Source organism: Neopsephotus bourkii, unplaced genomic scaffold (genome assembly GCF_033783945.1).
Source record: "Neopsephotus bourkii isolate Nb327-2 ecotype Australia unplaced genomic scaffold, CSIRO-AGI_Nbou_v1 NB_301, whole genome shotgun sequence".
Classification (NCBI taxonomy): domain Eukaryota; kingdom Metazoa; phylum Chordata; class Aves; order Psittaciformes; family Psittacidae; genus Neopsephotus; species Neopsephotus bourkii.
Window position 1 is genome coordinate 186083 of NW_026900810.1, and position 27743 is coordinate 213825.

A 27743-nucleotide genomic window follows, 5' to 3' on the forward strand; every position below is an offset into this window, starting at 1 on the left:
AGATGATCAGCATCTTCTGTGACATGTCCATACATCCAGTGAGGCCTTCAAAGCTCTCATACTTGAAATATAGAAGTAGAGCTAATTTGCCCCCAAGGCCACTTGCCTGCTTCTGAACTGTCAGTGACAGGAACAAAAACAGAAATGCAATAAGATATGCCCTTCCAGGGCCCTGTTTATTAAGTGAATACAAAAATAAGATCATTTAAGTGCAGAGGCACAATAATCTGCTCCATGGTTAAAAGATAATTTTGTGTTAGCAGTAAACGGAGTTCACAGTGCCTTGTAAACAGACTTTTTTACAAGCAAGAGGCATACTGAAACATGACAGACCTTGGATTAGAAGTTACCTGTTGCAGCAATACTCCCCAGTTCTCAAATTGAGATTTCAGAGCACTTCACAAAACATTTTCAGAAGAGCCCATGTGAAACAAACGAAACACAAGCAACTTGCACTGTAAAAAGTTGAGAAAGTGCCACAGCATGTTCCAAGGATGATGGCTTTTACTCCTTGTGAGGTTTGGTTTGCAATGAGAAATAACAGCCAAAGCTATTGTGCATTCTGGAAGTTTTAAAAATGAATACTTCTTTTTAAAATGATTTTTACAGCAACCTGTGGCACAGTTGAATAAAAAATAACTTTTTTCTTAATACAGTACATGGCATTTCTCCTCAATTGTACAAGTAAATTTGGAAGCACTTTCAGTTTGTGTTACAGGCAAACAGACAGAAAAATAAGTCAGGCAGGCCCTCAGTTTCCTTTCCATCTCTCTGCCCACTGTTTTATCCCCACCCTTTCACATCTGAGAGTCCACATACATTCCATTGATCAGGTAATCCACTTGCGTGTAATCCTTCTTCTTGTAGCTCTCATAGGCCTGCATAAGGAAAAGAACTATAACAGTTACAAAAAACACCATACCAACTAAAAGCACTGCAAGAAGCAAACTTTTATCCACCAAGTACTGAGTCAGGGGCTCAGATGCAATGAGAAGATACTCATTGTCTATATCCTGAGTTTCTGCAAGGCCCGAAAATGTTGCTTTGGGTGCATCTGCTGGAACGATGGCTGTTGAAAAAATGTGAGCTGTTGACTCTATCCGATGCCCAGACACAGTTTCTGCTATATAGGCAGTAGTTAAAACTGTGGCACTTCTTGTAGAGCCCGTATGAGAAGTTGATTTACTCAAGGATGTTGTGGCTATACGTGCTTCTGAATCTGGATTCGGCAATGTAACAGGCAGTGGATTCACAGAGTGAGAACTCTCCAAGGGAGTAATCTCCATGGCATGAGTGGAAGTAGTGGCAGATGTTCGTACAGCTGGTGGGATGGGGGTGGCCAGTGTTGTGGTCAGTGTCTTCAGGCCAGCTTCAGTAGTTGTGGGGCTACTAGAGCGGGGAGTGCTGGTGGTGGTGATGGCTGGATTAAACTGCTCTGTCTGACTCATTGGAGTGACAGTGAGAAGAGCAGAAGTGGGGGACAATCCTGAGACAGAGCTACTATTTGCTGATTTTTCAGTGGTGGTCACACGCTTGGTGACATGGCTGGATGTGGAAGCAGAGGTGTTATCAGACGTGGGAAAAGAGGGAATGGATGAAATAGCTGTAGAAAGATGACTAGACACTCCATGGGCATTTGAGGCTTCAGCAGTTGTTTCATAAGCTGAAGTGAAGACAGTTGCATTTATAACATTTTTTGTTATGTCTGTGACAGTGGTGGTGGTTGCTATGGTGGTGGTAGCATTGCTTGCAATTGTTTCTCTTGCATTTGTTGTTATGGCTGTGGCAGCAGTGGTAGTATTGCTTGCAGTTGTTTCTGTTGCATTTGTCATTACATTTCCACTGTCAGCCCCAAGAAAATCCCTCAGATGAATCTTGTGAGTCTGAACAGGTAAGGACAGGTTTTCCACATTGTTTCGGTCAACTTGTGCATTCACCATCCTCCTCTTTTTCTGTGGATAGCTTTGGTGGTGAAACAGGATTCCTTCAAGAAGACAAAAACAATGAGTATCATAAGACTAAAACTCTCAAGATCAAATCTGACTTCAAACCCCAACATGCAAACCAGAACACATTGTGCAGCACATGTAGTCAACTGGAATAAATCAGTCCTAAAGTCAGCAATTTATTTTTTTTTGGGGGGGGGGGGAAGGGGAAGATGTTGTTTGTTGTTTGTATTTGCCACAGACGACTGGCATTTGCCCAACCAAGGAATTATTTCCACAAAAGGGGAGTAAGGAAGTGCAGAGTTGCAATGTAGAATCACATTATCAACAGAAGTCGCGTTACAAATGCCAGCTCCTGAGAAGCTCTCACACTTTCAAAGTTACACAGCATCAACAAAGCCTTCATGCTTAGATTCATAATTTTCATCTCTCAAAACTGAGTGGAAATTTCCACTTACACCTTCATACTTCAGAAGAATCTCCTTCACAAATAACGACCTAGATTTAGTGACATAAATCCCATCAAAGACCTTTGCTTATCAAAGGTCTGTAGTTATACTGCTAAGAAAACTTCAGCAAGCCAAAAGAACCATGGACAAACTTCTTTTTTCTAAAAGAACCCCAAACCAAACAACAAAACAACAACAACAAAAAACAACAAAAAACTCGGGTACAGCAACCTCTTGAAACATACTGTAGAAAATTGATTCCCCAGTTTCCAACAAGCTCCATTTTGTTATTGTGTCACTTAATTAAAATTGAAGACCCTGGCACTGTAAAGTCACCATCAGCCATTGCTACTAAGGTTGCTCCCATTACAGAAGCAGCCTGCTGCCTCTGACACAAAATCCTGGCAATCTCAGGGAAAGCAATGCCAAGGCATTTTTCCTTTCTCTTAAAAAACATAAATACATCTGTTATGCCTTTATTTTCCAAAGGAGGGTGCGTGGAGTGCAAACGGCTTGAATGAATTACCTGCTCAATATGGTGACAAACTGTTACTCAGTAACAGTTACACAAGTTACTCAAAGACAGATAACCTACACGTAAGTGCCAGAGTCCTCACAAGGCTAACGAAACAGTTTTTCCAGTGGAATTAAGTTCACCTACAGAATCATCCTGCAGGCATCTCCCAACCCATTTCTCTCTGCTAAAAGTCAGTCAATGTGTAAACACAGGCATTTAAAGCAAAAGGACAAGGATTCTGGATTTAGCAGGAGCCTGAAGCATGGTGTTACCTCCAAGCAGATCTTTGATGTCTCGGTCTCCAGCATTCTGGCACACACTCAGTTGGTGACACTGCAAGAGGATGCAATAATTTTGGTAGGGCACAGACCAATTACAGTGATGGTTACCTGAAACAGCAGAGAAAATAAAGTCATATAATCACAGAACGGTTTGGGTTGGAAAGGACCTTTAAGATCATCGAGTTCCAACCCCTCTGCCATGGGCAGGGACACCTCCCACTAGATCAGGTTGTCCAAAGCTCTGTCCAACCTGGCCTTGAAGACTGCCAGTTCAAGAATCTAACCAGTTGGGTCACTACACACTGTATACTGAATGCACTACTTCAGGTCTGTAATTAAAGAATTAAAAACAAAACTAAACCCCAACCACAATAGCTGGAAGGTCAGGCCTTAAGGGATCCTAACTCAGCCTTAGTGAAACTGGAAGATTAGTTCAATCAATATAGCTGCTGAAGCCTACCTACCTGCTTCTCTTTTGGTATCAACATCTCCTAACAACAGCAATTTACTCACCCAGACAATGACAAAGAGAATGCTCTACAGTTTGGACCCATCTAAATGCTAGCATTAATCCACATGTCTTAATAGGGGGGTGGTCTGAGGGGAAGTGAGCTGTAACTGAGAAGCCACTCATCACCCATGGGAGAGAGCTCTCATCTCAGTGCTTGCAGCTCCACAGAAATTTACTCTTCATTTGCCAAACCAATTACATTTCAAGAAATTAAAATCCACTCCTCTGAAATGAAAGCACATTTGGATGTGCCCTGATTCCACATCCCACCTCCTGTCCCTCACCTGACAAGCCATGCTAGTGGAGAAATGCAGGCCATCTACTACTGTAAATCATGCCATTTTCCATTTCTTGGGAAGGGGAAAACAAAAAGCCACCAGCATCTCTTGCACTGGCTACTTATCTAAGTCAGTTCAGAAATATCACGAGACAAATGTGGTCAGCATCATTAAAACACTCTGGTTTCTGCTGCCTTCAGGATCATATCCAGCTGCTTGTAACTTCCCTGTTGCTCCCCAGAACCAGAGACCTCTATTGAGCTGTACTGATCAATACTCTCCCTAATGCAACTCCAGACTGAAGCTCCAGCTGGCATGTCCACTGCAAGACACATGCCACCCAGTGGCTCCTTTTTGCTTACTTCTAATTAGGAAAAAAGACGGAAAAAAAAAAGTTAAGAACAAAAATGTGGATGGACAATAAATGTTCTTCAGAGCTATTCTGAAAGGCAGATGCCAAGGTTTTCCCTAAAACTGGTTTACTTCACGCTTAAGCCTGCTGCTACTGGAAAGAAACTGCAGATACACATAGGCAAGCAGAAGCCAGGTAAGCAGCTGTACTGTGGAATTAGTGAGCAGGAATATTTGCTCTTGCAGCCATGTCATATTTTTCTTTTATTTTTCCCAGAGTATGCAGGATAGCCCAAAAGTATGTTCTCAGAGCCAGATTGCTCAGATGGCCAGGATTTTCCCCTTCAGCTCTGGACTGATTGCCACAGAAGAAACTTGAGAGAGCTCTGAATATGGCTGAGGATACAAATGCAAGAGCATGGTCTTACCTTCCAACACAAGTTCACCATGTTCATGAAGCACCTGGGAATCCTGGATTGCCACATCTTTGCTAAGATGCTTGCCCCAGCAGTATCTGGAGACTTGAATCCATTGCATTAGACAACAAATGGAGGTTAAATCTACTACCTATGTTGTCAGCCCTAGAGAGTTTTCCTGACTTTATTAGCATGCAATTGAAGTGTCAAACTGTCTCATGATATTGATACAATCACAGAATGGTTAGGGTTCTGTTTTGTGATATGTTAGTTTGCTAACTATGTATCCTGGCTGATGCTGTGGATATTCAAAGGCAATGCTGGAATAGCTAGACCAGCAACCATTCCCTTTTCTGCAGGGCATATTTGAGATGTGAATATACTGGCGAAAGTTGTTCTTGTGACAGTTGCACTACTCCAAGTTACTGATGTGATTTGTACCCTTGCTGTCATAACATCTACAGAATAGAGCCTAACCAGCCAGGAATGTTATTTTTCCACTTCTCCAAGCAACGTAGCTATGAGACGCCTCCCCATGCAACCTTGGCCTGTAAGTTAACACTACACTACCTTAAAAAATAACAACCACTGCTCCTTTACTGACAGTTACATAGGTGTAACTATTCTGACACCTAAGCCTCAGGCCTCACATCTGTAATGAAATAAAGCACAAAAATAAATACACTTTGGGGAAGGTGGGAATGGAGAACAAGAGCAGTAATGCTGATCTTAAAACCTAAAGTTGTTTTTTGGTTTGGTTGTTGTTTTCTTTTTCTTAAAGACATTTCAGGTCCTTCTTTCTATGCACATGGCTAATACATTGATATGAAGAGCTTTCATGTTTTCCATTTCCCTTGACACCAGGTAGTGCAGCAGATGGGCCATCAAGTAACAACTAGCAATTAAACTGCTTCAGTGGGTTTAATAAAGAACATAAAATCTGGATTTAGTTCTGTGTTCATCCTGAGGATGGAAAAGGTCACCTAATTCCTGAGGGTCCACCCCTTCTGCCCAATAAAGCCTACACTCAACTGGACTTGCTCTGTACAAAACAGAGCAGGAGAGAACAAGGTGAAGGACATAAAAAACCCAGTGGTTTAAGTTAGTCACAGGATGAAGCATGCACTCAGATCATTTCCCAGCCATGACCATGGACTAAATTCCTCACATCCCTAGGACAAGGCAGCTGAGAGCAACTGTTCTACCCTTATCAAAATATCAGGAAGTTAAAATTACATGTGCAGTGTTTAGAGATTCTCAGGTGCAACAAACATGCAGTGCTACATACCCTAAGTGTCAGCAGAGTCAGTGTGAATGTGTCATCTTTCTGTGGTTTACCACCTTAAAAAGCAGAAGTTTGAGTTTTCACAGCTCTGTTGCCTGGGAGACAAACCCACTCATCTTTTACCTCCTAGATAAAACAGTTTACAAAGGTGCTTTCTTTCTACCATGAAGGGAAGTCTCATGTTTAAAATAAAGGTTTGAAACCACTGGGCTTTAGAAAAAGGCATCTTTATGATATTCCTATCAATCTGATAGTCAGACATTCATCCACCTGAATCAAGGTCTCATCTTCACTACAGCATCACCAGTTTGTAGGTGCCACAAGCTTTCACGTGTGGCTAAATAAGATCAGGTCCTTCATAAGGACGACTCTGAAAAACTCATTTAGAAGTTTAATGCATTTTAAAGACACCAGAGGCAGAAAGCAGAAGGCTCTCATTCTCCAAAACTTGTTTAACCCTTCATTGCAGGATACAACTGGTTTCTTCTGAGGTAGAAAAACCACATATACATACCAGCGAGCACAGACTACTCATCCCGGTGCAGCCATCTACAAGAGCACTGTACACTTGCAAACATCTGGCAGCACGGAATAATCATTTTCAAGTCAAGTGACCTAACACTGTTTGCAAGCTGCCAGTGCACACCAAGAACACTTGCATGCTGTTTCTTACAGAAGCTAGAAGGGCCCTGGGAAACGGTTGTTCTGGATTCAGTTTAATCAGTTATTTAGCACCACTGGACTGCACAGCGAAGCTGTTAACTGTAAATGCCTGTAAACAACTGAAATTAAGAATGACAGTTGTCAGGGGAGCAGAGGAGACCTTTAAGGAACAGAAAACACAGCTGAAATTTCAGCTAAGGGACAAGACCCTCACCTGAAGCATCCAGGCTTTGACAAGCCTGCCTGCACTCCTTTTCAGTTGTAAGCATGTTTATTCGCACTACATGGACTCCTCCCCCTTTCAGGACAGAAAACCCGTGTTCACATATACAGAAAGAGATCAGCAGGAAGAATACAACGGCAGTCCACATCTTCAGGGTTGGCCTTGCAGAGAGGATTCTTTTCCCAGGAGCAACTCTTTCTTATCTCACTTTCAGAGACACTGCAGTATTCCTATTAAAAAGAAGAAAGCAAATCAATTTATATCAAGTGAGTATTATATTAAACACACTCCTATCAGCAGGAATGGGGAAAAAAAAAATGTACAAAATCCAGGCAAGTATCATTATATACAACACACAGGCAAGGATGCAGAAGCACAAAGAGAAAACTATTCCCGAATTCACAGACTTTCTTCAAAAAGGCTACTTTGTTCTTCTTCCCTCAGGCCCCAACAGAGAACAGTTCAAGTCAAAAGCCATGTATAAATGGTCAAACTCAAACCCCACAGGTGTAGGGCAGCACAGAGATGATGCTTTTTTACTCACTCTGGGACCCATATTGTTCCCAGGCTCAGCAGAAGGGCTTGCACCAGCTAAAGCACACTGTTAGTATGGGAACTATAGTTGTGGCTCTACCCTTATACTAAGTCAGTTAAAATCAAGCATCAACCTTAGCTTATTCCTGCTCATTGCAAAAAAAATAAAAGAAACTTTGACTGAAAACAAGCAAAAGCCAGTATTTCAGGTCTTCCGAAACATTACACATACATGATCTGTTGCTGAGGAAGATTCACACCCACAATAAGCCTTCCCCACATAAAACAATGAATAGGCAATGTCTTTTCTTCATTACCAATGCACACATGAAACACTGTCCCTGTGGATGGGCCCTCACCCTTCAAGTAGCTAGCGCAGCTTCAATTGACTTCAGAGCACATCATCAGCTTCTACCTGAATTTACCCTCTTGTTTCCAAGACTTATAAAACTGTATATGAGCTTGCAAACAGTTCAGCCTGAACAAGACCAATTGTAAGTCTCTTCCTTAAGTAGTTTTAAGGCGAACCTTCCTCCTCATCACTGTAGCAAGCTTTGGTCTTTATCCTGCAGTTCTGAGGAGAAATGTCATAGCCTTCAAAGAGAAGATTGCTGAGATTCAACTCCGCATGACATCTCAGAGATGTATGTGATGTCTGTAGTTGAAAATGCAAAGACAGTTCACAATACAGAATGAACAGCATGTGTGAATGACATAAATAGCATAGTGAAAAAAATCTGTCACCAGTAACATGCGTAAGACCCTGATCTATCCATCCATGCAAGAAGTTTCACCCTGAGCTCTCAACTCCAGTCCCAATCATGTCTGTGAATTTAAGAATCTGAGTAAGAACCTTTTTTTAATCTCCAGGAAAGCCCAAGATAATGCTTATTAGCCTGGACTCCCATATTACATTTGGATGCTTCGTACCATGAAACTCCTGTTTCGAAACTTTCCTCCTTACTCTACATCCTAAAGCCCCAACCAGGGTAACACGGTTTTAGCTTCAAAACTTTCACCCTGCCTGAAAAAGGGTGAAATACAAACAGCAACCCCAAGCTTTGCAGAGGACACAACATGCAGGTCCACCTCAGACTACCAGGGAGTCAAAGATGGGGACAAAATTTTATACTAAAATGCAGTGCCTCAAATTCAGCATCCCTATTTGCCCTACAAATTCCTAAAGGAACTTAAAGCCTCCTGCCTGCCCTTTTATTTAGTCTAGTAAAAGGAGTTACTTTGGCTGTTGAAAATAGATGGAGTATTTCTACACCTGCTTCCCTGGAGAGCAGGGGAGCCTGAAAGGATGAGACTGTAAGGTACCTGGGTACTTGCACCACTGACCTTAGCTTATGCAGTCCTCTGTGGCTTTCTCCCTGGAATAAATGTGCACAGCATCATGCTCATTTGTGAGCAGCTTTCTCACTGCAGCCAAAAGTTCGCATCATCCCACCTTGCAGCTGAAAACATTTCTAAGTCTGATCTGACAATATAAGTCTTTTAAGGGAAAAGCATCTCACCAGCCCCATCTAGTCCTGCATACCAGACTGTGCCTGCTGTCCAGCCAGCACAAGCTTTGCTGGGGGCTCTCTCCCATTTCACACTGCACACACAGCTCAGACTGACTTTGCTCATTCCCTCTCATCACTTGCTCTTCCAAATGCACCTTAGAGTGACTTGAAAGAACCAGCACAAGAGAGGAGATAATCTGTGCAATACATAACCGCAGCCCCTGCAGCACAGTACACAAGAATCAGCTACACAGGAAATCAACCCCATGTTTTCAGCACCATACTGGTAATATGAATCTGTATTATTCAGCCAAGATAACTTCAACACTTCTCCCACTGTTCTGAATTACAAGGCACTTCCATAAGTTTGCCTTAGACTTCAGCACACTCTTGCTGTCACTGTTAGCATAAACCGTAGCTTAATCATAGAATAGTTAGGGTTGGAAAGAACCTTAAGATCACCAAGTTCCAACCCCCCTGCCATGGGCAAGGACACCTCACACTAAACTGTATCACCCAAGGCCTCATCCAACCTGGCCTTGAACACTGCCAGGGATGGAGCATTCACAACCTCCCTGGGCAACCTATTGCAGTGCCTCACCACCCTAACAGGAAAGAATTTCCTCCTTATATCCAATCTAAACCTCCCCTGTTTTAAGTTTTAACCCATTACCCCTTGTCCTATCACTACAGTCCCTAATGAAGAGTCCCTCCCCAGCATCCCTGTAGGCCCCCTTCAGATACTGGAAGGCTGCTATGAGGTCTCCACGCAGCCTTCTCCTCCAGGCTGAAGAGCCCCAACTTTCTCAGCCGATCTTCATATGGGAGGTGCTCCAGTCCGCTGACCATCCTCGACTGTGAGCAGGGGGGAAAGCAAGGGAAGATGTGAAATATTCTGCCCACAAGAGATTTTCTTAGAGCAGATAGATCCTTATTTATGTCAGACAGCAAAAGTTTGCTTTAAATACAAATCTTTCAACTTAAAGCAAGTGGTTTGGGTTCTTTCATGGACACTACAGGTACCCTACCAAGACAGAGCACAACTTGTCAACCTGCACTCCCACACGTTATGCAGAAATAAGTGCAATTCTTGTAAAGTTCTCAGGTCACAGGCAGAGATTCAGCAAGCAGAAAAAAAAAAAAGAAAAAAAACCCCACATCATTAGACCCACAGGAAAAAAAAAAAAAAGTACATCATTAAGGGTAAATTTTACATTTTAAAGAGTCCAGGTTATGTTTGCTGTCCCTTTTCAAGGTAAAAGGCTTAGAAGATGCAGTATTTTATAGCCTAAGAAGTGACTCTGAGAAGGAATTTGCTGTGCAAGAATGTATGCATTTGCTGTTTTAAAGAAAACGGCAATGAATAAACACAGAACACTCTCATTATTGCAATTTTTCCCTAACTTTATGAATACCTCTGTCGTTACACTTACTAACTTTCACAGAGAATAAACACCTTCCATTGCATTTTGGAAATGCAGATATAGCAGCATTATATCTATGCTGTCTGTCCCCTGGTGCACAGAGATGCTTTGTCTCCTCAATGACATTAAGACACCAGAAGTCCTTCTCATTACATGACTTCAGTCCCACTTGACTACAACAGCTCCAGAGGAAAGCAAAACACCAGTAAATGCCTCTCACCTCTTCCAAAGCACCTGGCAGCCTTTCTGGATTACACCAGCACCAGTTAGAGGTGGACACGCCAAGCTCAAGCACAGAAGGTTTGTCTCCCCTTTCTCTTTCACTAAACATGGTCTCCTCAGGAGCCAACTGGTAATTCCTCCCCCAAGCTGCTCAGTAGAAACTTACATGTTTAAAATAATTTTAAATGTTCTTTAGCCAATTATAAAAATCCCTTTACAAACTGCAGAATGAGCATGTGACAAACACAATACACAGACTGTAAGTACAACAGATAAGCAAACAGCTCATTTCCAAGTCCAGCAAGGGGACAACCAGACACAGTCATACCTTAATGCAGGCCAGGTAATGCTTGGGATGCTGTATTAAGTACCAGAAACTCCAGCTAGCAGGTTGGTTTTTTTTCTGGCTTCTTCCACTTCAGTACAATCCCACACATCCAGACCAAGAGATGCAATTACCTGTAGATCACTTTTCTCAACTTAACAACTGTCTTTTATAATTACAAGCAATAAGCTTTATTTCTGTCTTCCCATCACACTTCTAGCCAGTACTACAGGCTCCATTTGTACTCAGAGAGCCCACTGAGCACCCACTCCACACATCTATATCCCAGAAAAGCATCAGCTACGGCTTCTTCTCCAGACCATGTTTCTCCCTAGAATAAACCATCCTGTGCCTGTCAGAGACAACAAAGTGGATGAGATGAACGCTGCTGTGCCCATCAGAAGTAATTTTGATAAACCTGGACAAAATTCATTCTTTGAGCACTATCTTCTCCATCTGTAGAGCATCCCTAAAGAAATTAAAAGTCAAACCAAACCACAGGAGACAGCAACAAATAAAATCTGGGAAAGAACTACACTCTGAAAAATTCAAAGCTTACTTTTACCATCTGTGGCTATAACTCATCGGGGAACACACATGGAAAACTAGAATAACTTTGAGTCAACAACTGAATGACCAATGACTTTGGAATGTACACACATATCCAGAGGGCACTTCCTTTTTTCAGAAGCATTCTTCCTTCTTGCTGATCTCCCTGTGCTCCAGGGAAGGAATTTGCGGGGGTTGTATTATTTCAAACAGCATTGATTGAGATGATGTTGCAAGAGTAAAATGAAGCCTTTGGAATATAACCCCCTTGCTTTCATGCCCACCCAGCCAGCTTCAGCTGCTCCTGCTTAAGCAGCTGCAGGTGCAGGCAAGTGACTACATCAAGGTGAAAGGAGAGATGTAGAACTAGACAAGAAAAGCATGGAAAGAGATCACAGGTACAAAGTTAGCAAAGCAAGACATCCCATCATTTGATGACATACTCTTTTGAACTGTCATCAAAGAGCTAGCAGACACTGCCCCAAAATTCATACTTACAAGTGTGCATGAACTAGACATGAAATCGGGCCAAAGAGCTGCAAAGAAAACTTCTATCCCGAGTGTAACAAAAAAGCAGGGAAAACAAGGCTGGAATGTCTTTTGCAGGTGATGGTGCTCCCATCAACTTGAGAAGACATAAAGCCTGTTTTCAACTTGTAATTGCTGCTAAACACTTCATCCGTTGTTAGCTCTCGAAACAAGTGCTATATTTCACTCTTTTGAAAAACAGTATTAAACCAGATTTTGCTGAGGTTCTGAAATGATCTGCTGAGACAAGCAGATCATTTCATGAATCAAGGCTAGAATGCAGGAGACAGGGAATCTGCGCTGCAATCTTGAGAAGCATTTGGTTTCCCAAGCTTATCTCCAAGGCTGAAGTTGCACACATAGATAGGTCTGGAGATAGAAGGGGCAGCACCAGGGCACATGCGGCTGACCCACTGTCAGTTGAAGTTACATCATTCTCTAAAGACATCATACATGAAGTTACAACATTCTCTGAAGAGCAGCTTTAGAGCCATTAAGTTCCTTTGGCTCCTGAAAAAAACCTAATGACAAGTTACAAAGCTGTTTCTACAAAATGTCATATGCTATCAACAATTAAGAATAAGCTGAACAGAGATTGTGAAGCAGAGAAGTGCTAGAATTACAAGAAGTGCATTACTAAGTCCTTGGTCTGGACACAGTTCCTTTCACTTCCCAAGACACATGCACAGCATGAAGCATTTCTACTTCCTTAGAAAACCCAGGACACAATGGTAAACTGTCCATTTGCTGTCCCAGTACAGGGCCTCCATGTCCCCACCATTTTGAGTACTAACAAAATGCTCCCCTGGAAAGGTGACTGTGGTGGTATCTGCACAGTTCTATACTTTCAGAGGGAGTTTTGAAGGAAAATGTGCCTAGAAATCACTGAGTCTTATGGATACATCCGCCAAGCTAGGATGGTGACCAAAAAGCTGACATAAGGCCAGCAGAGCATTCAAGGCTGATCTGCTGCAACAGCAGGACACAAGTTAAACATACTCTGAAATGTGATTCAAAGAAACATTGCCAGCTCAAGTGTGAAAGAAAATCACTTATATTCCTTCTCCTACAACACAACTTCTTCAGAGCATAATGCTGGACAGCCAGCCATGTATTACAGAACTGCTGGCACATCCATCCACAACAGCAGGCACACTCTCACTGAATAGGGTATTGGATGGGCACTGGTTTGGTCTGCTGCTGCCTTTTCTGATGTTTCTCCTAATACCTGTCCACAAAAAAAGATTTTAAAATCCTACAAAGCCAGAAAGTCCACACAAATTGCATCACACTGGAATGTGTTAAGAAAAACAGCCCAGTAAGCAAAACCATCTTAATTAAGCAGACATAAAGTTATACATCTCCTCCTCCCTTAAATACGAACCACTTCCTTCAGTCTGTAGTGGAGTCCCCATCTATGGCTGAATCTCCATTCAATCTGCATGACACCCCACAGGAAAGGTGCAATGACTACAACAGCATCTACAAGCTTTAGGTGATGAGCCAACAGTTGCAAACAATGACATAAAAAGAACAGAGACAGCATCCTCGCTCAGCATACCCAACACATCCCCCACATTCACATTTGACCAACTTAGATGAGAGTTATTAAGCTAGAGAGCAAGGGATCAAAATTTTTGCTGCAATTACCTATCACTGCTTCAGCCTGAGCAAGTCAAAGGGATTTTTAGGCAAGATACGTACAGCACAGGTGAAATCCCTGCCTTCTCAGTATATAAACTCTTCGCTCTAGCCAAGAACTGGCTGCACAAGTGTTCAGTCCCTTCTGTTGCGATTTCAAAGATCAATCTGTCCTCCAAAACCTTAACTGCCCAAAGCTGTTTTCCTCAGATTTTGAGAATACAACTTGGTCCCAACAGAAAGATTGGCTGGGCATGTTTCGTAAATACTGAAATACATTTCCTTTTTGGTTTTCTTCCCAGGATCAGTACTACAGGCTCTTTGTTTCTAATTTCACCTAGGCAAGATCCGTTTCTCTTGAAGCCTTTCAGGATTGCAGATATTTCCCAATCAGAAAAATATCAAAGGTTTTTGGTTTTTATCAAAGTGGACAAACCCCCCCAGTTTTGCTCTTGATATACACTGAATCTTGCTGTAATATACAGTTAAATACTCCCCAGTCATAAGAGGCAGCTAGCTTGAGGTTCTTGTCTGCCTATTTCAGACCAGAACCTTGCAGTTACCCCTTTGTCATCTTAGGTGTATGTTCTTACCATCTGTATTCTGGTGTAGATACTACTCATTTACCTCTTCGTGGTAGAGAACCAATTCAAAGCTGTTCTGTGGATTTGGGAAAGAGGCCCAGAGAATCTTGCAGTCCTTAACATTTTTATTTACACAACAGCAAAGTTTTATTTTGTCCTGCATCCTGTGCTGCTGTTGTAGGGACATGAGGATTCCTTTGATTTGCAACAGTGAGTCTTAGCTTTTGAGATACCTACTGAAAATACCAAGTTCAAGTGGCTATTCATCCACACAGAAAAGATGGCAGAAGCGTATTACTGTCCATAAATGCTCAGGTTCTCAAATTCTGTAGATAGGGAAATGAAACAAATTCTAGGATTAATGTAAACATTAAAATTTGTGCACTGTGAGCTTCTACTGTAAGAAAAATTTTAAATGTTCTTTAAATATTGGTGGTATATAAATGTGTTTCCTGGTTTGCAGAAAGAAAATTCTGACCTGTGCTTTAAGCACAAGAGTAACTCTTACCTGCTAATTTACATGTGGAGATATGAGATATTGCTGATACGTTACTGGATTTAGACATTTGTCAATGCATCTGAGACACCCACTTTTGGAAAGATGTCTCTCTTTTTGTTTGGTGTGATTATCAAGGAGCAAGTCATTTTCATTTAATACTGGGTCACCTCTTACTGCGGTGTATTTTTAGATTTTGTTTTAAAAAAATTTTCAAGTGCTGTGTCTTGTAACAGTAGCAATGAACAGCAAATTGCTGACGAGCTTTTTTGAAGTATGAAATGTGCTTTGTTTTGGTTTTCTCTTTTCTTTCTTCTTTTCCTGATGTTACCACATTCTGTTCCTCAGAATGTTTTCTCTTTCTGTGATTCGTTTTCAGCTGCTGCACATGAAGTGTGATAATGATGAACATATGTTTCAAAGACCCTCTACTTTTTTCTGGTGTAACAGTGAGGATTCACCTCCTTGTTTAGATATCTCTTCCATTACACTTACTCCCAGGAGTTCTCCTGACTCTAGACTACCACCTGGATTGTTAATACCACCACCTTCAAAAAGTGGTCTTCCAAAGCCAACCAGGGAATACAGCTGGCCAAGACCTCGTGTAATCCTGCTGTGCAAAAGCTTTTTAATTTATTTCTTTTTGCTTTCCTTTGTTCTCCGTTGTGTGTTAACTTGTATTAAAAATGTGCATTTTGTACAGTAGTTAAAGGACAGAGCAAATGTGTCTTAGATTCTTGAGCAAAACTCTTAAAATGAGGAATTTGTGAAAATTTATTTCTACATAGCTTTTTTTCTCTCATCTGCAAAACATAAATTCTTATTTTCCCAACATGTTTAAATTAGTCCATTAATTAATTACCAGTTATATGTCAATCTTTCATTAAAATTCTTTTTATTAAGAATAGTTATTAAAATATAACAAAACTAAAAATCTAACTTCAAGGACTTCCTTGTTCCCCCAGTGAATTAATATAAAAGTAAACAGCCATTATATAGGTTTTAGCATACATTATAAAAACTCTGTACAAAATTAAGGTTGAAAATTATTCTTATACAAAATGGGCATATTCCTTTTTCATATCAGTATGCTTATACTCTCAACTTTTTTTCCATTTGCAAGTAACATTTGGCTGTATTTGAGAAACATCCTGGCTTTCTGCATGTGTTCACTAAATAAAAGTGATTCTTATACATATTTAAAATGTGCATTTCTTAAAATAACTAAATTATAGCTTTACTTACACTAGCTGTAGCAGTAGTACAGACACAGCCAGTAACTCAGCAGAATGGCATATAGCCAGGAAATGAAAGTGTAAAGTTTGGGTTTGCCTTTTTTTTTTTCTAAAAGACTAAAGACTAAATATAAATGCTGCTTATTTATCTAGCTTCTAGATAAATTCGTTTAATAAACACTTAGCAAATAAGAAGAATCTATGTTAGCATTTACTGTCTGTGAGATTCTAGGATTATCCATCAATGTTGCCCAGGGGGGTTGTGAAGTCTCCTACATTGGAGATATTCAAGGCCCGCCTGGACAAGTTCCTGTGTGATGTACTCTAGGTTACCCTGCTCTTGCAGGGGGGTTGGACCAGATGATCTTCTGAGGTCCCTTCCAACCCTTGGGATTCTGTGAGTCTGTGAATAATCCAGCGTCATTGGGCAGACAGCCTCTGAGAAAGCTGCTGCATCCTCTGGAAGACTGGTGTAAAATGGTGCTTTTTTAAAGAAGTCTGCAGCTGCTAAAACGTTTCTCCAGCTGCCACATTACTCTATAAGAAAACCTATTATTCTGCTCATAAACAGCCAAACGTAGCAGATCAGGACTTTCAAGATGCTCTGCGTAAACAGAAAAAACACCTTAAACTCTCTTTCAAAGAGGTGGAATGCCAAGTTTTGCTGAGAAACTCTGTGATCATACTTGGACTTGGCCAACACTTGAAACTTGCACAAGTATGAAGTACTTCAGGCTCCATGCTGACAAGGGCATGTTATGCTCCATAGGGCCAAGGCTGCGCAAAGCTCACAAGGAACAGCATCTCTGCAAGGTTAACACTACCACTCTCCAACAAAAAGAATGAAAACCCATTTCCATGCAAGAACTGAGTTAACTGCAGTCTGAACAGTACACCTCATTCATGCAGATTGTATCCTTCAGGTTCAACATTCTCAGCAACTTGCTCAACCTTCCTTTCCCTACAGGAAGGAGGTTTTAGTGGTTAGAGCCCATACTGACAGTGATACAACCTGAGCTCAGCCTCCTTCCCTCATTCCAGCTTCCTGTGGAAGTAATGCAGTGCTATGGATTCACAATCTTTACACATTTAACCACAATGGGTTTTGTGGGTGGGTTTGGTTTCTTTCTTTGGTTAGTTTTGTTTTGACTATTACCAGCTCTGGCAATCTCCACCTTTCTGTGCCTCAGGTCTCCACTTGTATTCCTCTCTCAGGACACAAGGCAAGACAGTTTATGCATTTGTTATCCCACTAACAAGGACAACCCACACTGGCACCACTGATGCTCCACTGCCATCACATTTTGCCTCCGAGAAAAAAGCCTGCTAAAGCCTATAACCCCAAAATCAGCACTACCCACCATCAACCTTTCTCACCCATATTAGCGCCATGTGATACAGTTCAGATGGTGAGAAGTATTACTCAGCAAGACTTTTACCTGTGAAAAATGATGAGACAGCTATTTCATTTATGAAAATGTGGCTTGTTTTGGAGTATCTGAAACAATCCAGTTTTAAGATACAGAAAAATTAACCGTCAACTACATTAACTGCATAAAGCTGTAACTGGACAATAAATCTGGCAACAAAGATACCTCCAAGCAATAAAAATCTGCACTATGACTCAAGTGCAACCTTCCTTGGGCTGATCCACACCCAAAGCAGCTAGCAAGTTTTCAGACATGCTGTTGTCTCATGGGAACAGGAGATCATAAGCAGGGCATTTCATAATACATGTTTCAAATTAAACACCTTTCAACAAGGCCCTCAAAGGAACCATCCCAGTAGCTGCCCCATGAGCTCTGCTACCACTGAGCTAATAAAGAACAAAGGAGATCAAGAAGAGTAACAGGAAAGCTCATGATTTTGGTTTCTCTAAATGCCTGAAGAAGCAGGTACTCTGCAGCATGGGTGCTTCATGCTTGCTGAGAGACGGCATTAGAAGCCAGAACCAGCACAGTGTACATGCATAGGAATAAATTGTGTCTGAGGTGCTATAAATTCAAAACTGCCAAGTCCGGACCTAACAGAAACTTAAACAAGCAGTGACTTCAGCCTGAAGGTACAATCAACTAAGTGTTACTTTCGGAGCAAATAAAGCTGCCAATGTGTTAAAGTCTGCTCACCTGCCCACCTCCTGCCTTACAGAGTTTTACTGCAGTCAGCATTTTCCTGGCAATACAGGTCAAATTAAATTTCACTGGAGTTAACTGTTGCAATCCTATCTTTCACTCCAGATATTTCTCAGAAATTATTATGCTCCTCTATTGGTTCATGTAGCTGTAATACTGATCTTGGGCATTAAGAAATAGGACACATCTTCATGTAGAACACAAGGTTCTGCAAGTCTGCTCAGGAATTTAAGCCTGTGCATGGTTTTCAGCAGTGTTATGCACAACAGTGATGGTGCTCTGTTACAAAATCATCAGGCAATACTGTGGATTGCTCAGAAACAGAGAAAAAACTTCAGACAGTCTTGAAACGGCCAAAGCACGGTCCCAGTGCAATGACTCTTCACTGCTAAAAGAATCATAGAATGGTTCAGGTTAGAAGGGACCTTAAAGATCACTGCATGTTCTGGCATGATAACTATCAATGACTATGAAATGTATTTGCTTCTTAAAATCATCCAGAAACCCAAAAGTTTCCAAAGTAGATCATCAAAAAGTACTAATGTTTTAAGTGACTATATGGGTCAGAGGGGTATCAGTCTCCTGTTCGGGTTCCCTCTCTATTCTGGGTCAGCTTAGTGGACTTGAGGGAGAGAAGTCCTTTGTGAAAAGCTGTGTCCATCTCAGTAAGAAGCTGGAAAAGCAAATTCCCAAGGGTTTTTTTGGTAAATCTAATACCAATGCTCATTTCTAAAAGGCCAAAAAATAAAAGAAGACAGAGAAAGTCAGTTTCCCTAGTCTTAAAGCATAATTAGGCACAAAGGTGCCCTGGCAAGGCAATTTGAAGGAATTTTGCAAGTGATGCTGGGTTTTCACCTTCTTCACTAACAACTGGTGGGCATCAGGCTTCAGCAGTATGAAGCCACCAACTTTCAAACATAAACAAGAAAAAGGAAGAACATTTCCACTGGATGTTGGCAACAACCCTCAGCTCTTCCAGCTCTCCTTTGTAATTCCAAAGTTCACTTTTTTTCCTGTTTACAACTCTGAAGTGCCTCTTTAGAAGAGGTACTTTGGCCTTTCACTCAGAAATCTATCATTAGCCAGAGCCAACAGTGCAAATCTTCATCTAGCAATGATTAAGTCTTACAAAACTTGACATAGAACTAAAAAAGAGGTGCAGCTGCTTTCAATGGAGAAGACTTTGCATGCTCCACATTATGAAAGAATCAACAGCAACCAGGACACGGTGACATTACCTCTCTGAGACCAGAAGCTGTAGCTGAGTTGCACGGTTAGCCTGCACCTAAAGCTATAAGTAAGCTTTAGTTATCATCAACAGAACATTTGCACAACCTGGTCTTGGCTACAGAACATTTATGTATTTATCAAAAGCATGAGACAGCCTGAAAACATGGCTCTAAGCCTGATGACAGTGTATCAGACACCTTTTCATTAGCAGAAAGTACATACATTATTACCCTAGTGCCAGTAACCATGAAGACTTTAGAAGACAGACTGCAAATAATATTCAGGTGAACCACCATGGAGAAAAGCAGGGTTCTCCATCAGAAGAGGCTCTGTTCCAGGTTCAGTGTCCCAGTTCACAGGGATGATGTCACTGCCACTAGGCACCACTGAAAAGAGCACTCTCCCTTCAGGTATTTATATACATTAAAAAGATCCCCATGAGCCAGGGCTGAGCAGTCCCAGCTCTCTCAGCTTTTCTTCATAGACGATCTGCTCAAGATCAAATTCAAGAACAGAAGGTTCTATGAGGCCTTCAAAGGCATAGGCTCCACCATCAGGTGGGAGGTAGTCTTCAGTCACACCACTTACACTTCTTGTTCCTAAAGGAGCTCTGCATAGCAGTACCATTTTGAGACAATGCAGGAGCTGCTGCTCTTGCGAACGAGGTCATTTCCAGACATGGAAAGCATCTGAGATACATCAGGCTTTACAGTTCTACATCAGCCTAAGCAAATACTGTACACACACAACATCTGTATCACAAACTAAGGAAGTTACTATGATTATCCCAGAAAAAAAACTCACATATAAAAAGAAACTGGAAAGATTAAATAGGATTTGTGCATTTTATAAAGCTCTAGATAATTATGATTCATTAATAAAAAGGACTAATAAATAAAAAAATAGCTTGAGAAGGGAGTGTGTTTGCTCATTTCAAAGATGGTCTCAAGTTTTCACACTCAGACTTCAGACCAGCTAGTCATACCTACAGTTGTCCCAGCACCTTCCATCATGCTCATAAATGAGACATTTTCCAAACAAAATACTTTTTAAAAAAATGAAACCAGGGTATAGAATATTTTCTTTTCAAGGAGGGAGAGCCACTTTGCTCCTTTTTGTAAGCCTCATCAAGTCAGCATGTCAGAAACTCACACTGAAGCCTTCACATAAATAGCTGTGAAATCCTAGTGACAGCATCACCTTTTCAGATCAGCTACGATAGGAAGAGTTTTAGAAATGGGAAGAAATGATGACTCAAAAGAAAACTGGTCTCAGCAGGAAAAGAAACTTGATAAGCACAGCTGAGAAAGGCCAAAAAAATATTTATGGCAATACTTACTGTTTATTAAGTTACCAATTAGACTAACACTCATTTACTGCAGGTAAAGAACTAAGGAGTAAACACTCTTTGCTTGGACATAGAATACTTCAATTTATCATTGGGCATTTCTCACCTACCAGATACTCCCATCCTTAACCTCCTTAATAAGCCAACCTTTTGCTTATCTTACAACAAAACCAAAAAGAAATAGCTTCTTTTTTTTTTTTTTTTTTTTACCATGCTCTCCTTTTTTCAATTAGATATGGGAACATAAGTCCAGATGCCACTGCTAGCAAAATGACACACTAATGATACGAAGTTTCATCAAAAGGATGATGATGTAAAGGAGCTCTGCTGACACAAATACATCAGGCCAACCTTTGCAACACAGGTCAGTCCATAGCACAACATGGCATCGGTTCAAAAGAGCAGAGCGTAGGTAAGATAGAACAACCCTCCTTCATCTCATAGCGTGGAAAAGAAGTGCGACAAGACTGAGCCATTTGTGTATGGCTATAGAAGGAACTGGTCAGAGTTGCAAATGAAAACTGAGTATCTTGAAATCCAGCTTAGTGCCTAGCTACAAGCCAGTCTACTTTTAATATGAAAGCATATATTTAGTAAGTGTGTCATGAAAAGCATCTCAGGAATACCCAAAAACACCTGCTGTGGGATTTGTCTTTTCTGAAGGACAGGGGCAAGAGGAGTGTTCCTATAACATATATCACATACAAACCAAAAATAACCAATAGGTAAGATTCAGAGGATTATGTACATTGAGAAGTGAGGAAGGGAAGAGATAGCATAAACACACGAACTAGCCTCATCTCCAATTAATGGCTTGCCTGACCTTAAATGGATCCCAAATATTCCCATTCAACCAGTTTGCATTGATAACACTTCTACCTTTATAGAATCACAGAATAGTTAGGGTTGGAAAGGACCTTAAGATCATCTAGTTCCAACCCCCCTGCCATGGGCAAGGACACCTCGCACTAAACCATGTCACCCAAGGCTCTGTCCAACCTGGCCTTGAACACTGCCAGGGATGCAGCATTCACAACTAGGGATGAATTTTGCCCTCACCCATCTGCTCAGCTTCTGCCAACTTCCACAAAATTTCACTTTACCAATGGACTTGTTTCATAGCAGTTTCAAATCTGTCCAGAGGGAGCAAAAGAAAAATCGTAATTTTGAATGTAGAAACTTACCAGGCAAACCCTTGTAACTGTTTTCTCACTGCCAGGACTTACTGCACCTTTAGGGGAAGCAAAAGCCGGTAAAAGCCTGGGTACAGTAGGACAAGAGCTGAAAGCATAAAACAAAAATAACTAAGTATCGTTGTATGCAACCAGAGAGCCACTTCTCTGATACAATCAAAGTATTTTCCCATAGAGATGGAAGAGTGGAAAGGTTTATCCTTTTTAATACAGAGAAGCCAAACAAAAAAAGACAGAGAAGAAAACTCCATAAAATAACATGTTCCATCCTATTGAAATTAAATTAAATCTTGCTGTCCACACAGAAGTTGTATTGGGGTCTAACTTAAGTGGATTTAAACCCAAATTTAGTTAGTGCTGCAAAGTCTCCTCAAGCCAAACAAATACAAATCCAACACAAATAAATAAGCAAAATTCAATGCAAATGTCATCAAATCCCTTTTTTCTACTCCTCCCTCCCCCCCCTTTTTTTTAATATGTATTTAAAACAAATCTAACACCAGTGCATGTTCCCTGACATGTCTGTCCAAGTGTTTTGCTGAACTATTGCTTAAGCGGTTCTCCATCCTGGTATCAAGTCAGCTGGAGCTCAGGGAAGACAATCCCACTGCCCTCCCGAACAGTGTGGTGGTTTAAACCCAGCCAGCAACCAAGTACCATGCACAGGAGAAGCTGTGCTTCAGTGCCAATCACTTCTGAAGCAGCTCGAACCCCTTCATAGGCTGCCAGTCTCTTTTTCAGACGGGGTACAGCTGGCCTCAGATCCTCTGTATCCCCTACTCCAATAGCCGAAGGGTCAACCTCAAGTCTCCCCTGGAGCTTTCTGCAAGAGGCTCCAGGTAGGACCATTCTCCCCTGCTGCAGTGTACGGCACATTCTTCACATCTTGCACTTTCTAGGCTGGCCTGAGGGCCACTGCATGAACTATCTCTTGTTTAATTTGCTCAAAGGCTGCTTGTTGCTCAGGGCCCCATTTGAAATCATTCTTCTTCTGGGTCTGTAATTTGGGATGTGCATTCTCCAGAACCCCACAATACTTAAGAAAGAAATACAAGCTTTCTTATTAGTTGGTGGAGACATTGCTGTTATCTTGTTGATCACATCTGTGGGGATCTGGTGACATCCATCTTGCCATTTTATTCCCCAAAACTGAATCGCCTATGCAGGTCCCTTGACCTTACTCCGTTTTATGGCAAAACCAGCTTTCAGCAGGATTTGGATAATTTTCCTCCCTTTCTCCAAAACTTCTTCTGCTGTATCACCCAACACGATAATATCATCAATGTACTGCAGGTGTTCTGGAGCTTGCCCCTGTTCCAGTGCAGTCTGGATCAGTCCATGGCAGATGGCAGGGCTGTCTTTCCACTCCTGGGGCAGTTGGTTGCAAGTGTATTGGACGCCCCTCCAAGTAAAAGTGAACCGTGGCCTGCACTCTGCTGCCAAAGGAATTGAGAAAAATGCATTGGCAACATCAATCGTGGCATACCACTTGGCTGCCTTTGACTCCAGCTCATGCTGAAGTTCTAGCATGTCTGGTACGGCAGCATTCAAGGGTGATGTGACTTCATTCAGGCCATGATAGTACTGTTAGTCTCCACTCTCTGCTAGACTTTTGCACTGGCCATATGGGGCTATTAAAGGGTTAGCAGGTTCTACTTGGCTCTCCAGTCTACGGATCAGCTTATGGACGGGAATCGGGGAGTCTTGACCGGTATGACACTGCTGCCAGTGCACTGTTGTGGTCGTGACTGGCACTTGTTCTTTGACCTTCAGCAACCCCACAACAGAAGCGTACTCTGAGACAGCAGGCACGGTGGACAGGTGCGCAATTTCCAAGGCAGTAATACCAAAACCCCATCAGTACCCTTCTGAGTCCTTCAAGTAACCTCTCCTGAGACAGTCTATGCCAATGACACATGAAGCCTCTGGACCAGTCACAATGGGGTGCTTTTGCCACTCCTTCCCAGTCTGGCTGATTTCAGTACAGTCAGCCGTTGCAATCCCCTGTTACTCCAGAAATACAAACAGGATTTGCCTCTTGATGGCATCAGGGTACACTGTGCACTGGTGTCTACTAGAGCTTCATACTCCTGTGGGACTGATGTGCCAGGCCATCTGAGCCACACAGTCCACTAAGTCTGGCTGTCTTTTTCCTCAACCTAGCTGGAGGCAGGGCCCCTTTAACAATGACCGTAAGATTTTTCACTTACTTCTTGTACAAAGGGATTTGAATCCCTTTGCATAGGAGTTGGAGCAAAATCAGCTTTTCCACTCCATCTAGAAAACTGCCCACCAGAGATTGGAACAGCACTCATCACAGGAATTAAAGTGGCTGCAGTGCCTGTTGCCAGAGTTTGAACAGCTACCATAGTTGTCGCTGGAGTCTGAGTGGCTGCAGTGTTTGTTATGGGGATAAAAGTAGCTGCGGTGCCTGTTGCTGGAGTCTGAGTAGCCACAGTACTGGTCCTCAGAGTATGGGTAGCTACAGTGCTTGTTGTGAAGACTGAAGAGGCTGCAGTGCTTGTCATCAGGGTTTGAGTACCCACAGCACGTGCCGCAGGGGCTGAGGTAGCCAAATTCCTTGCCACTGGGGTTTGAGTAGCCACAGTGCCTGTCAGTGGAGTCTTGAGCCCTGCTCCTGCAAGTTGCAGTGTTTTTCATGAGGGTTGGTGTAGCCACAGGTATCTATTTAACCCTGAGCAGGATCTGAACCGTATTCAGCAACATACTGGTTCCTAGCAAAAGAGCCAGGCTGGTTTCAGGAGTTCGAAGAATATTCAAAATTTTTAAACTTGTCAGATACTACTGTCATTATCCTGGAGGAGAATGAGGATATTGGATGAAGGTAGCAGTAGGAAGCGGTTTCTGTTACCAGCCGGCTCCCCCAGAAAAGGCCAAAGGTGCAATTGTTCATAGTTGTCACCAGATGGCTCCCGAGGAACAAAGGTGACGACAACACCGAGCACACAGACCAGGGAAGTCTCATGACCTGCGAGTCTATCATATCATAACCCAGCTCCCAAGTACAACAGAATGACAACCTTAGCCCAAGCCCCACAGATGAACATCACCACAGGGAACACATACCATAGAGCCACAGAATGCTCTGAGCTGGAAGGACCTTAAAGATCATCTATTTCCAACCCCCCTGCTACAGGCAGAGACACCTTTCACTAGATCAGGTTGGTCAAAGACCCATTGAACCTGGCCTTGAACACTGCCAGGAATGGCAGACATGACGAGAACTGTAGCCACTGCACAGCAGCTGAGGATCTACCTGCAAATGCCAATGACTGACAGAAGCTTTCTCCTCTGTCTTTCCCAGTGTGTGATTGCTCTTGCTATTAGAAGTTTGTATAAAACACAAAGCAACAATTAAAACGCAAGGATAATCTAAACATAAAACTGACATTAACAGTGCCTGAGCACTCCTGTATGAGGGGTCCAGCAATGAGAACAGAACCAGTTCGAAGCAGATGAATCTGAGCTGTTCAGCACACACATGCAGGCAATGTACAAAATCTCCATATGGAGATGAGGGCTGCGAGGAAATGCGTGTGCATGACACGCAGCTATGTGTACCACTGCTCTGAGCCCTAAGCCCAGCAACAATCAGAACATGCATGTCAGCCGGGATGAAGAAGCCACTGCAATATACCTGTTTTGTGGGTAAAAGTGGAGCAAAAAGTTCATTCCTTCTACATCTAGGTACCCCGTAGTTTCTCACTGCAATCATAGCGGCATAAACTCTTGCTTGACCTGCTTGAAGGCACTTCCAGATTATAAAACCATGTTCAAGCATGGATGATGACATGTGCTCAGTTAACATTGTGTATTAGAGCATGAGGAAACATCAGCAGAACTGTATACTAAAAGCTTCATGGAGTTTAATCCATGTCTTAAAAATAAATCAAAACCAACAAAACAAAAAGAGGCAAGAAACTCTACCCAAACAAATCAATTCTTCATGGTTTCCTTAAGAAAAGTTTTGGACATTTCAATCATGCACTGCTTTAAACAAACATCCCCATTACTTAATGTCTCTGCAACATTTTCTCTTGAAAATTTAGTCACTGAAAAAGCTATCACATTTAAAAGCAGGTACATTACCTAAACCTGTAATCCAGGGTATGCAGGCAGACAGACATTTCAAATACATTACCAGGTCTTCAGAACTAATGGTTTTCACCACTAAAGCTTGAAATTTTGCTTGCACATTATTCCCATTGCCTTGGAGAAGTGTGTGCCAGGAGACTTCCCTTAGAAGGCAGAGGCTGCAGGGCTGCGTGGACGTGCCAATTAGAATTTAAAGAGAAAATAACCAGATACAAAGTCTGTTTTCTGGCAGATGGGTTTATAAATCCAGCAGGGTATTTGCCATTAAAACAAAAAACAGACGTCTGCACCAATGTGTTAAGAGGCATGTAATCTTGAATTTATCCCAGAAACTTACTAAAACAATACAGGCATGCATACATACATTATGTTTATATACATATAAACTAGAACCAAGCAGTACACATGCAGAGCAAGAGCATTAATCTACTAGAGATGTGAAAGCTAATAAAAATTTATAGATTCCTTCTAAATTAGCCTGCATAATGTCCTGCATTAACACATATAGTAGTGGATAATTACAGTAGACAAGTAAGATTAACACAGAAATTCATGCACTTTTGAGACAGACACTGCATCAATACACATCTTACAGCCTAGTTTTCAAAGGTACTGATCAACCACAAACCCTGTGAGGTCTAAAGGGCACAAACTGCTCACTATCAGTGAGTTTGCCTCACTCAGCAAGGCTACAGTTTGGCTCAATGTGCAGAAAATTAATATTTCTATGTGTCTGCTCCTCCAGTAAGTAGTCATTTGACTCACTTTATCAGGAAACAGGAGTGCTGTTGCATGACCAAGCCTGGTAGTGATTCGGTCAGCTAACATGTAGGACATCAAAGCACCTTACTTAGCAGGATTTTTCTTTGCCAATCCTAGAAGACAAAGTTTGGGAGACAGCATAAGTTAAGGGATTTGATGAATCCACCAGAACAAGATCCACTGTGATAGGATATCCCTACAGTCTGCCGTATTCAAGAGCCTGAGCAAAGGACAGTATTTATTCTTCCTACCAATTTCCAGATTCTAGCTGACACTTCGCTAACATTGCCCAGGGTACAGCAAGACCTACTGGTACGATGCGAAAAATTTCACTCTTTCCACTTACACTCCTAACAAAGGTGGTCTCAACTGTACGCATTCGGCACTATTTATTCAGACACAAGTTATGTGTACACATGCATAAGGGTGATCTGCTACCAGGCACCGTATTTCTGAGGTGGCCCATAGGGCCTAAAAATGCTACATTTCAGTCAAAGAATTACTTGCTGAGTCAAACAGCTTTCCTCCCCACAACGAAACCAGTTTCCTCCCCAAGAACGCGATCACCTACCAGCACACACACATCGCACTGCGGGCGAGCAGTGGGTGAGCGCAAACCACCACCGTCACGACTGCTATGGGGAGGGGAGTTGCAACTTTATTAGCAACTTCCGTGGGGAACTCATGGGAAAGACTGCCGAGCCCCTACTCCTCTCCCGGGCCACGGTCAGGACCCGCAGCGCTTCAAACCGACACTCGCTCAGCGAAACCCCTACCTCCGAGACCCGACCATGCCGCTCCCCCGGCGCGGTGCTCCCCCGCCCGTTTTCCTCAGGCCCAGGACAAACCACCGCCCGCCCGCAGCCAGTCCGTCACGATGCGGCTCAGCCCGGCGCAAACCACGGCCTGGGCCAGCGGGACGGAAGCGGCGCTTACCCCGGCAGAAGCAGCACGCCCCGCGCTTGGGCGGCCCCAGGAGAACGCCAGCAGACT

The 27743-nt window shown here is 42.3% G+C and overlaps 2 protein-coding genes across 2 annotated transcripts in view; one reads left to right on the top strand and one right to left on the bottom strand.

The window, feature by feature from the left end:
- Positions 1 to 27743, top strand: part of MIOX (myo-inositol oxygenase) — a 144275-nt gene that overhangs the window by 107494 nt on the left and 9038 nt on the right. The window lies entirely within an intron of this gene.
- LOC133208886 (uncharacterized protein C11orf24-like) lies at positions 151 to 27576 on the bottom strand. Its single transcript, XM_061347115.1, has 6 exons — positions 27527 to 27576; positions 26754 to 26863; positions 21864 to 21960; positions 6912 to 7150; positions 3185 to 3301; positions 151 to 1984 (listed from the first exon to the last, which is right to left on the bottom strand). The coding sequence occupies exons 4-6, from the start codon at positions 7066 to 7068 to the stop codon at positions 798 to 800; spliced, it is 1461 nt and encodes a 486-aa protein (XP_061203099.1). The 5' UTR covers positions 7069 to 7150; positions 21864 to 21960; positions 26754 to 26863; positions 27527 to 27576; the 3' UTR covers positions 151 to 797.